The following is a 12,881-nucleotide window of genomic DNA, read 5'->3' on the forward strand; positions in this document are numbered from 1 at the left end:
ATTTTTTTTAATTTGAATTGAAAGTATGCTGTTTTAACATTTTGTTCTCTTATTATTTGAATTGCACACAATTGGTTGTTTTACTTTATGGTGAGTTATAAGTACACATTCTGACATAAGTATGTTCATTACCAATAGCCTTCCAGCTTGGATTTCTAAAAAACAAGTTGAGAATTGATTAAAAAATTCTATGTTTATTTTTTGTTATTAAGTATAATTTTTTGTTGCTGAAATCCAAGCCTCATTATGTGTATAAACAATATTAGAATGACTGGGCACCACTTCAGTATTATTTTTTTAGTTATCTTTAATATATAAATAATCTGAGTGAATGGATTTTTCCCCTTTTTGCATGACTTTCTCCATCTTTACAATCTTTTATAGTTGAAAAACATTTCCACCATTTTGTTACTTAACTATTGCATGGTTGCTATGGACTAGGATATTACTGTCTCGCCCAAATTTATCTTTGGTGAGTTGGAAACTGGGATATAACTGTCTCATCCAAATCTTTTTTTTGTGTGATGGCATACATAGCCCTTTTCTTTCAATTGTATATGGGTTTTAATTCAGAAAATGCGAGGAAAGGAATTGAAATGACCATCTGTTGGAATGTGACTCAGAAACTTGAAATAGAAAGGATTATTTAAAACATATATATGTGAACATTTCACTAGATCAAAGTCATGAAACATTATAAATTTTATTTATTTCTTTTCAACATGGCTTTAACATTACTTCAAAATATTTTAAGGATACCTTTTAATCTAATGTCTGCATGTTTTGGAAGTTTTTCATTGAAATAGACATATGCATGTTTTAGATACCAATTAAAATTTTTATTATGCTTGATGCATGATAATTAACATGTAGTATCCTGAATCAATCTAAGGAATTAAAAAACAATTTTCAATTTATATACCATTCTTCATTAAATCTAAAATAAAGTTTTAACATCAAAATAGCACATGTTTAAGCTGAAGAAGCAAATAAGCAAGCATTAAATATTGAAGACAGATACAATTAAATAAACTTTGGTAAAGAAGCATTTTTGCCAAATGTTGTCCTTTATACATCAGTTCAGAATAGCTAAAACAAGTATTTATGCATTGTAATACAATGTTACAGTAAACAATGTATTCAGAATTGGAGATTTATTGCAACTGTTTATATATTAACATAAATATTATTTTATAATAATGATTTCCACAGAGTTGTGGCAAAAAAGAGAGTAAGAAATATCAGTATTATTCATTAAAATTCATCTTCAAACAGCAACAAAAAGATAACAAATACAAATTTAAACTTTTCTCTGTTTCTTCCACAGAGTCGAATCAACTACGCCACAGAACTTTGATGATTATATCAGTCAGGAAAATGCTGTTACTTATTTGTAAAAGTGTCGTCTGGTGATGTTTTTTGTGTTGTCTGGTATCCAACATTTCAGAGAAAATATGGAATTCTGGGAATTTATGGCTATTTGACAAAATATCTTGCATAGTTTGAGAAAATTGTAGCAGAATGTTTCTATTTTGATGGCTGAAATTATTGTTAAAATTTTTTTTACTCAGGTGCTGTGCCATATTACAATCAAATTGTTGAAATTCGAAATTTTAAAAATCTTTATCCCAGAAAAAGAAAGTGGTTTTAGTTTCACAAAGTGTTTTCTTTTATATTTATTAAACTTTGTGCTTACATTTTGAAAATTTTTCATTCCATATAAAGTATTTTAATAATAGCTTTATCACAAGTATTAGTAGTGTATTTATAAGGGCATAGGCTTCAGATGCACTATAGTATAGCTGTTTTGTCACGGAATGTTGTTTATTTTTAGGGGTATGGGTCCAATATATGAGAGACTACCGGTAAATATTTTGAAAGCACATTTATCAAGTTCAATAACAATTTCTTTTCCACAAAGAAGAAAGGATTTGATAATTGTAACTCAGTCCTATTGATTTTTGATAGTTGAAAAAGTTTTATACAAGGTTGTAATTGTGAATTCAAATGTAACTTTGAAGTTTCCACATATACATAAATATTTCTTCTGTATTTTCATGACTGTATTCTGAAATAATATATAAGTATATTGAATAAATTCATATTTTTTTTTATTATAGGTTTGATTTAGAAAATTGTTTTATTGTAATTGAATTTGAAAAAAAAAACCAGTTCTACCAGTAAAAATTTGATTAAAAAAATCTGTCATTTATAAATTATTAAATCAGAACTTTTGTACAAGAATTGATTGAGTCTTATATATAAACTATAATTAAAATAATTCATAATGGCTCAGTCATATAATTCAATTCTTTTTTTCAACTTTTTATCTTGGAACCATTGAGTTTTTTGCAAGTTTGGAACTTTTTTTAATTACAAGGGAAATGTTTGCATGTGTAGTTGTAGGCAATATGTTATCATTACAATGAAATGATCAAATAGCTATGAGTTCTGAATATATTTGTTTAAAAATATTATAAGGTAATCACTAAAAGATGATTTGATATAAAAAAATTAGGAAACGCATCAAGTACTCGCTTTGAAGATGATGAAACATGATGCTTTGTGCCCTTCTGAATCACCTGCAAAATTGTCATAGTAACATCTTTCTAACTTTAAAATATAGAGTAATCGACACTCATCTGATGCAAAATCGTCATCAGTAACAACTTTCTAACTTTAAGATATAGAGTAATCGACACTCATCTGATGAACCGAATACTCATTTATTGATTCCACAATAAATTGCCATCCCTACTAATTATTGAAAAACACATGAACGCAATCAGTAATCCTAATAACTATTATTATACCGAAGACTTGCCAAATTCACATTAACATTATATATGCAGATTATAAATTATGAATTTAAAATTTCTACATTACATCCGCATTTTAAAATCACTGATATTATTGATCTGTTTTATGTACTGAGAGGTAAAAAAAATATAAATTGATATAATTTTGTTTGATTATTGTTTAAAAAAATAAGGGACCAGAGAATATTCAATGCCGACCCTGTCATTGGACTGAAGTTTCCTTCTCTATGTTAGATCTGAAATATGATGCCCAGGAAATCCCATAATGTATCAAATCCTTTAATTTTCAATCCATAATTGAACTTCCCTTTTCTCTGTCAGTTTTCTTTTAATCAAAATATTTTATGTTAATGCAGCTTGTCCCTTTGTTTTGTATTCATTGTGCAATATTCTACGATTGTGATTTTATTTATATTACTGTAAATAAATTGTATTTTATGTAAAAAGAGGCCAAAATCCTCTTGTGTTGACAAAGAAGTTAAAGAGGATAAGCAATACTAACTGTTTGTAAATAATTTCCATATAATTTCATATCAAGTAGAATTTTTTATTTACATTTTTCCTAATCATATATTATATAACCAGTAAGTCTAGTGCACACTTCAGCAATTATTATTATTCATGTTTCAATAAAAATACCGTATAGCGGGTTATTTTCGCGGGTGTAAAATTTAGCGATTTAGGGGCAACAAAGTAAACGAAAAATTTTGGCGGATTCTTTAATCCCAAATAAATATTTTGGCGGATACTGAAATGGTTCTAGTTAAAAAGTTGTAAAAATTGACAAACAAGGGTCTATTGTTATGGTTAAATGATTGTTTTTCCTGCATGACTTTTTTTTATTTATTATATTTTGATACGGTTAATCAATAGAATACAGGTACATAGTTATTCTTCACAGGTGTACAAACTTCTTGTAAATGTTACTGTTGATCAGTTACGAAATTGACTGGACCTTTGATGTACTAATTAGATTATAAAATCATCATGAGTGACTTGCAACTCTTATATAATTTGACCCTAATTAGATAAGGATAAAATACCTGACATCGTACCTTACACTCTTATATTATTTATTTTATTATGTAACCAATAAACTAATTAACACCTGATAGCCAGTGAACAATGGCATTTATGTTGTTTAATTTAACAAAAACCGTGATTGATCCGTCGAACGGGGAAAAAATAGATAGTTTACAAAACGCTTTAACTTAGAAAGTATCGAACGATGCATAAATTTTCGCAGAATTTATTTTCATGATTTCTCCTGACCCGCCAAAATAAGCTAAAAAAATACTTTGCGAAAATAACCCGCTATACGGTGTAACATTTATGTTTTTCGATTAACTAGTATAAAAGATGGTCATTGTAATCACTAGCAGAATCAAAAGGTTTGAAATTAGTAGGAATTAACGACTTTTTATTCCTTAATACTTCCTGACCATATCAAAGGGTTCCTAAAAAGTCAAAAAGTTCTTGCTAGATGGCAGATTAATTGTTTTTTCCTTAGTTCTAGCTATTAAATGGTGGAGAAATAATGTGGGTTAATAACGTCATGAATTTGTGACCCACTTGGCCAGTGCATGTAAAACTGAAGTTGATTTCCTGCTGATGGGACTTGTTTAAAAAGCTAGTGTCTCACTTACTTAGAAAGTCATTCACCATTCTAATCCCCATATGACTCTGGTTTTAAATTTTGGCTAAAAAATAAAACAAACTTCTTTACTATTGAATGAACTAAATAGGCAAGTAAATTTCTTTTAGTTTCCACTGTAGATTAAAATGTTTGTTACTTGTAGAGATTGCTAGATGTACCCAGTACTAGATCATTTGCAGTAGTTCTTAAAAATCGTTTTGCGACATTCCATTTTAAATCTTGATATATCAAGCAATGGTTTTAATGTAAAATGATTTGTTTCATTCAAAGGATTAAAGCGAATGCACATTGACATTTTCATATAGTCAGATAACAGATTAATCAACATAATGGTAGATTTTCCTCTCTATATATGCAATAGCACGTTTAATACGTAATAGAAGGGCGTAGCAAGTGATGGGATAGGGAGAGAGGATGTAGACAATAATAAGAAAATGTAGGGATGTTTTATTTTTTTAATAGTTTTCATAAAATCATGACATAAGGAAACAAATAGATTTTATAATGAACATGAAGAGAGAATTCTTTATAGAAATAACTGAAAGCCAGGTAACAACAAACTTTGACAAGATTCTCATTCAATTATTATTGAACAAATTGTATGAATGGCCTAATTTTGAATTCAAATGAAAAAAATCAATATGAGTGGTAAATGTTGGGGAGAATCTAGGAATTATTATTTATTTTTTTACTTCAGAGTTATTATATATAAGAAGTGTGGTCACCATGACAACCTAGTATTATGTCAATGTTTGTTTCTGTATTATTCAGAATAAAAATGTTTCTACTTTATATACTGATATAAATTGTCATGAAAGGAGATACTTTTGTGGGGTCATATTTTTTTTTGATTTGAGCAGTATGTGAGTTTTCATGCAGTTTGCTGGTATTTATACACATAAAAAACAGATTTTCCTAATTGGAAGTATATCCACTATCTTCTCACAAATACATGAAACTTTTTTTACATTTTAGGTTCTGTCTGCTGCAGTATATATAAGACAATTACTTTAAAACTTAAACATGTATTGCTATACTTCTATGTATCTTATGTAACTTTATATGTAACTTAATTGAAATTCTTTGAATATACATCTTGTTATGGAAACTCACAGGTCAGTTATTCCATTATGAGCAAATAGTTAATACTTTTTAATTATTAATTTTGAAACCTCTACAGTGAAATTTTTTGTAAATTTTCATTTTTTCTTGATTTTAAATTTCTTGAATATATTTTAAAATTGTGCCATTTGTTTTATGTATAATATAAGTAAAATATACCACTTTCCATCATGAAATTTTTTTTTAATTGTGTTTCCAAATATTTTATATAAGAGTGAATGGGTATTTCAGATTTATATGCTTTTGATCAGGTTGAGCACAAAACCATTTTAGTCATGCATTGTATTTCATAATACTTACCAACATATACCCAAAATTAGGGAAAAACAGTTCAATAGACAAGATTGATCCATCACTGGATTTTAAGAAAAAAAATTTGATTTTTTTCATTTATCCAATCTCTATGAACTTTCCTGATATTGCTCATCATAATGTAATGGGATCAGGGTATGCTGTATCCAAAACTGTCACTTTAAACTGTACTGCAAAGTGTTTTTAATGCAATATATCTGTTTTATATTAAATGCTGTTTTGGTATGTTTCAGTACTATTTTTGTTTATGCTTTGTCAAACACTTAGATTATGTGCTAGTTTTGTTTTGTGTGTCATTAAATTAATACCAGTTTTGTGATTTCTTTTGATTTTATTATGGGAGAATCATTTCCCAAAAGTCCAAATATTATAAATTGATACATGCATGCAAAACACAAACAGAACAAAAAGATACACAATATGTTTGTCAAGAGAAAGCATAATACAGATAACTATTTAAGGGGTAACCTTTGACTTTTATCCTTATTGTCTCACATCGACAAAGTCATAAAGCAAGACTAAGGCATGCGGTTTCCAGTGGGGTTGTCAACTATGTATTAGTTTGTGATTAGGTCAGTTTATGGGAAGCCATTATTTGAAGGTCAATCATATTTGGTATACAGTTTTGTAAGAATTGGCACATTTCATTTTCATAGAGATTATTTGGCCCCACCCCCTCAGTCATGATGTATTGACTTTGAAACTTTTGCTTATTAGGTCTTTCCACTTTTCTGTGGAAAGACCTATTGTATTTGTTCTGATTATAATTATTATTTTCTTCCGCCAAATTTTGTTCTCGCGTAAAATTTTTGTTTCGCAAGATGTCGCTTAGATATTTCTTATATAGTATCATACAGTTTATGCGCTTTTTATTTTCACCTGTTCTAAGCCGAACAATTTTCTTTGTAGGAGTTATCTCCCTAAACACTGTTTTCCTTGTGACTGCATCTCCTCCGTAACCGTAAAAGAAAGCGACATATTTATTTCATAAAATTGCTCGTTATATCCTTTGCATGATTTGTCCTATTTTGACCGAAGCGATATGAATATTCCATATGAGAGTTATTTCCCCTTATGCATTTGAAATAAGTGATATGCATTCGTAACTGGTAAACCATAAGTGATAGAGACCTAGGGTCTGTTGATTTGAGGTCCTTGGTCCTTAAGAATAGAAAACTAGGTCAAGGTCAAGGTCATGTTGTGATTTTTTACATTAAGTTCATATCGCTTCTTCCTAGAAAGAGTTAAAGATATCGACAAAACAATTTAACCAAAAAGTTTGTCGCGACAGGTGTTTACTAGAAAATTTTTGTCGAAATGGTACGCGTCATTTTATTGCAGGGTCAATGTCCCTGTTATGGTCGAATCAACAAATTACTTATCAAAACTTCAAACTTTGCAGCTATCATGTTGTAAATGTTTCTTATCTCAATTATCAACCACAGTCTACCACTACACTCCCCCCCCCCTTTTTTTTCAACTGATTTTTTTTTAAGTTATCCCATTTCTATGAAAAGAAAATCGCTTTTAGTCCCGTACATTATACTGTAAAATGCCAATCCTTCTTATGTACAAATTTCTTTCTGAAATAGAAATCCATCCCTGCAAAAATCTGCTCCAATTCATATATTTTCTGAAATTAATCTATGAGACACGTGCGGTCCGCTTGATTGCGAAATTAAAATCAATGTCGTAGAAATCGCTCCTTTAAGTTCGTAAATATTACTGAAATCCTACAATCAAATTTCTAAACATGCATTAAAATACAAATCCGTGCTCCCGTAAACATGTGTACGTAATATGTATGCGTGATCCGACATCAATGACCTGTACAAAATAAAAACAATAGTTATCGTGTTTCTTTGATCAATACACATGTGCTCTGTTCAACGGTCTCCCCTGAAAAGAAATTAATATTTTAACTCCAGACATATATATTCGAGGGTCACGTGACTTCACAACACCGTCTCGCGCGCAGACCTAAATTTAGAAGAAAACATTGCATATCCAAATAAGGAAAATAAAACTTCCAAGATAAAATTTACTCCGTTTTCCTACAAATTCAATCAAAATGCATACACAACAAATAGATGAAAAATGGAAGTCCGAGGTAACATAGAAACTAGAGAAAATTTATAAACGAATGATGCTAGGATCAATTTTTATGAGGACATCTCAGGCATCCGTTTGGCTGTGCGGGATGTCTAAGTGCGCAGTCACGTTCGGTTAGAATATAGGCGTTATTTAAGTTAGCTGTGTCGCACAGAGAAAGTGCCATGCAATCAATCAATCAATCAATCAATCAATCGACCGACCGACCTACCAACCAACCAAGCAAAAAACCAATTAATCATGTTTCGGAGGGGAAAGACCGTTTAACAATTGTTTTTAAAACAATTGATTTATATTTTTATATGAATTTGTTTGTGATTAGTTCAGGTTATTGGGAACCACTAGTGGTAAGTCAATGATATTTGGTATGCAGTTGTGTTAGCATTGGCTCATCTCATTTCCATGGAGATTACTTGGCCCCACTCCCCCAGTCATGGTCTATTGACTTTGAAATTTTTGCTTACTTTACATGTATTAGTTTGTGATTAGGTTAGTTTAAAGGGAACCACTTATGATAAGTAAATGGTATTTGAGATGCAGTTTTATAAGCATTGACATTTCTCATTTCCATGGAGGTTATTTAGTCCTGCACCTCCAGTCATGGTTCATTGACTTTGAATGATTTGCGTAGTTTACATGTCTAAATATTGCCATTTTAGTTTGGGCGCAGCTTGATACGACTGCAGAGGTCGAACCCTGAACAGTTGGGGCAAGTATGGACACAACATTCAAGCTTGATACAGCACTGAATTTGGATTGTAATTTAATATTTGACACAGCATAGGTTTCTGACACAGAATGAATGTGGTCTAAGAACTTAAAAATTTTTAATTTACCTATTCCAACCATATCATTATTATTTGCTTTTATATATAAATCAGAAATAACCAATTTAAAATGGAAAATTTTAAAGAAAAAAAAAGGAAAAATAATTCCCCCCCGCCCAAATTTTTTGAACCCCCTTATGATTCATCACCCCCAAACTCAATCCCAGCCTTCCCTTTGTGGTATGGTACCTTGCAGTACAATTTTAGAGAGATCCATACACTTGAACACAAGTTATCGTCTGGAAACTAGAAAATTTTTGGCCCCTTTTTGGCCCCAAATTCCTAAACGTTTAAGGCATCAGAAATAACCAATTTTAAAGAAAAAAAAGGGGAAAAAAAAATTACCCTCAAACTCAAACCCAGATTTCCCTTTGTAATATGGAAACTTGTAGTACAATTTCATAAAGATCCATACACTTACACACAAGTTATTGTCCTGAAACTAGAAAAATGCTTGTTTTTTTTATTCCTAAAATTTTGAGGCAATTACCCCCAAAATCAATCCCAGCCTTCCCTTTGTGGTATGGTACCTTGCAGTACAATTTCAGAGAGATCCATACACTTGAACACAAGTTATTGTCTGGAAACTAGAAAAATGCTTATTTTTGGCCCCTTTTTGGCCCCTTATTCCTAAACGTTTTGGGCAATTACCCCCAAACTCAATTCCAGCTTTCCCTTTGCGATATGGAACCTTGTAGTTCAATTTCAGAAAGATCCATACACTTACACACAAGTTATTGTCATGAAACAAGAAAAATGCTTGTTTTTGGCCCTTTTTTGGCCCTTAATTCCTAAAATTTTGAGGCAATTACCCCCAAAAATCAATCCAAGCATTCCCTTTGTGATATGGAACCTTGTGGTACAATGTCAGAGAGATCCATACACTAACACACAAGTTATGTCTGGAAGTTACAAAAATGCTTATTTTTGGCCCCTAATTCCTTAACTGTTGGTACCATAACCCCCAAAATCAATCCCAACCTTCCTTTTGTGGTATTGAACCTTATGATAAAATTTCATAGAGATCCATTCACTTAAACTAAAGTTAGAGTGCGAAAACCAATGTGTCTTCAGATGACGATGACACCAACGTCATACCAATATATGACCGCAAAATTTTTTTGCGGTCGTATAATATTTGATCTTATTTTTTGAAATTGTCAAAGATGTTGCTGATATAAACCTATAATATAAATTTCATAAAAATCTGGCAAGAATTGTACACATTAGAGCGCTCATAAGGCAAATGGAAAAATTAATATTTCCAAAGGGCACAACTCTTTTAAAAATTATTGATCGGCACTGATTTTCGAATTTGTCCAAAACATTGCTGATATAAACCTATTATTTAAGTTTCATAAATTTCTGGCAAGAATTGTACACACGAGAGCGCCAACAACGCAATTCTCCATATAGTTAATGTTTCTAAGGGGCATAACTCTTTTAATAAAATGCTCCGCTGGGGCGCAGCTTGATACGACCGCAGAGGTCGAACCCTGAACAGTTGGGGCAAGTATGGACACAACATTCAAGCTTGATACAGCACTGAATTTGGATTGTAATTAAATATTTGACACAGCATAGGTTTCTGACACAGAATGAAAGTGGTCTAAGAACTTAAAAATTTTCAATTTACCTATTCATACATGTGATGGACTGTGAAACTCAGATCAGGAGATTGGGAAATTTTGGTCAGGAGATTAGGACTCAGATCAGGAGGTTTTTAATCGACATTAATTTTGTTGTAAATGTAACCGTGTGCTGTAAAAATGGTCTTTTAAAGTGTGTTTTCTTCAACTTTCCAACCAATTTATTATGTTTATAGTACCCTTGTACTTATAAAGTTTCTCCATCTTTATATTCTACATGTTCAATCTAACATTGTTTTTTTCCAGTACCGGTATGTTCTTTAAATTTTTTACTTCATATTCTATAAAACAATCATTGCAACCAGAACATTTGTTTAGCTGTCTGCAAATAGTTTTTATTTTTTTTTTTTTTCTCTTGCAAAGAGTTTTTATTTGTAAACTCAGAAATTCATTCTATCTGTAAAGTTAGGGTCATAGTTATTATATAAATTTCAATTTAAGCCTTAAAAGGAAGTATAGAATCCTCAAATAATTTTCAAATTATTATTTTTTTATTTGTCCTAAGACATTTAAAATCATTTAATAACCATCCTTTTATGATTATTTGTTCAATTTATATTTTATTTATATTCTTTTAAAAATTTTCATTATTAAAAGGAAAGTAACTTAAAACAGGATAAATCAAGGGAAGTAACCCAATAAATACACAGTTTTTGTTACACAACGGCAGTTAGCCTGAGGTAAAAATCGTTGCTTACCAGTATGTTTGACACCCAAGCTGACAAGTGAAGCCATATAATTATGCATGTTAATTGATTTACAGGTAAAATATAACTTCAGGTAATGTCAGTTACACCAGATGCCTGAGATGTTATGTTGGGCAGAAATTTTTCATTCATGAAAAATTTCCATTCATGAAAAATTTCATACACAGGATTTTTTCAACGGGAGGGGGGGAGGAGACCCCTGAAAACGGGATTATTGTACTCCCGTCGGGAGGTTCACATGTATGCCTATTCAAACCATATCATTATTATTTGCTTTTATATATAAATCAGAAATAACCAATTTAAAATGGAAAATGTTAAAGAAAAAAAAGGAAAAAAAAAATCCCCCCCCCCAATTTTTTGAACCCCCTTATGATTTATCGCCCCCAAACTCAATCCCAGCTTTCCCTTTGTGGTATGGTACCTTGCAGTACAATTTCAGAGAGATTCATACACTTGAACACAAGTTATTGTCTGGAAACTAGAAAAATGCTTGTTTTTTGGCCCCAAATTCCTAAACGTTTAGGGCAATTACCCCCAAACTCAATTCCAGCTTTCCCTTTGTGATATGGAACCTTGCAGTACAATTTCATAAAGATCCATACACTTACACACAAGTTATTGTCCTGAAACTAGAAAAATGCATGTTTTTTTTTGCCCTTTTATGGCCCCTAATTACTAAAATTTTGAGGGAAAACCCCCAAAATCAATCCCAGCCTTCCCTTTGTGATATGGAACCTTGTAGTACAATTTCATAAAGATCCATACACTTACAAACAAGTTATTGTCATGAAACTAGAAAAATGCTTGTTTTTTGGCCCCTAATTCCTAATATTTGGAGGAAATTACCCCAAAAATCAATCCCAGTATTCCCTTTGTGATATGGAACCTTGTAGTACAATTTCATAAAGATCCATACACTTACAAACAAGTTATTGTCATGAAACAAGAAAAATGCTTGTTTTTTGCCCCTTTTTGGCCCCTAATTCCTAAAATTTGGAGACAATTACCCCCAAAATCAATCCCAGCATTCCCTTTGTGATATGGAACCTTGTGGTACAATGTCAGAGAGATCCATACACTTACACACAAGTTATGTCTGGAAGTTACAAAAATGCTTATTTTTGGCCCCTTTTGGCCCCTAATTCCTTAACTGTTAGTACCATAACCCCCAAAATCAATCCCCACCTTCCTTTTGTGGTATTGAACCTTATGGTAAAATTTCAATGAGATCCATTCACTTAAACTAAAGTTAGAGTGCGAAAACTAATGTGTATTCGGACGACGACGCCTGACGACGACGACGACGACGCCGCCAACGTCATACCAATATACGACCACAAAAATTTTTTTGCGGTCGTATAAAAATAATTAATCAGCACTGATTTTCTAACTCGTCCAAGACATGACATCAGTTTCATAAAAATCTGGCAAAAATTGAACACATGAGAGCACTAACAAGACTGGACGGAGTTGAGGGAAGCCTGGTATTTCTATGTCCCATGCAATGCGGTGCATGGGGGACAAAAAAGGGAACAACCAATCTCATTCTAACAATGAAATGTTTCACAGGGCAACTTGATACGACCTCAGAGATCTAATCCTGAACAGTTGGGGCAAGTACAGACACAACATTCCAGATTGAATTTGGATTGTGATTAAATATTTGACACAGC

General features: G+C 31.5%; 1 protein-coding gene and 1 long non-coding RNA gene across 6 annotated transcripts in view; one reads left to right on the top strand and one right to left on the bottom strand.

Moving 5' to 3' along the window:
• Positions 1-6,229, top strand: part of LOC127707974 (PH and SEC7 domain-containing protein-like) — a 28,394-nt gene extending 22,165 nt beyond the window's left edge. For 3 of the 5 annotated variants that reach the window (XM_052212745.1, XM_052212743.1, XM_052212744.1), the window contains one exon: positions 1,328-6,229. Coding sequence is in view for 3 of the 5 variants with exons in the window: in XM_052212743.1 (XP_052068703.1) it covers positions 1,328-1,397 (70 nt within the window). In the remaining 2 variants the exon portion in view is untranslated. The remainder of the gene's footprint in view (positions 1-1,327) is intronic. The other 2 variants (XM_052212746.1, XM_052212747.1) reach the window with 1 other exon arrangement.
• A 4,601-nt stretch (positions 6,230-10,830) lies between these two features.
• LOC127707983 (uncharacterized) lies at positions 10,831-12,574 on the bottom strand. The gene is made up of 2 exons (XR_007985113.1): positions 11,944-12,574; positions 10,831-11,780 (listed from the first exon to the last, which is right to left on the bottom strand). It is a non-coding gene; the product is annotated as an uncharacterized LOC127707983 (long non-coding RNA).
• Positions 12,575-12,881: the final 307 nt, after the last annotated feature.

Source organism: Mytilus californianus, unplaced genomic scaffold, assembly GCF_021869535.1.
Source record: "Mytilus californianus isolate M0D057914Y unplaced genomic scaffold, xbMytCali1.0.p SCAF_7, whole genome shotgun sequence".
In the NCBI taxonomy this organism is placed as follows: Eukaryota; Metazoa; Mollusca; class Bivalvia; order Mytilida; family Mytilidae; genus Mytilus; species Mytilus californianus.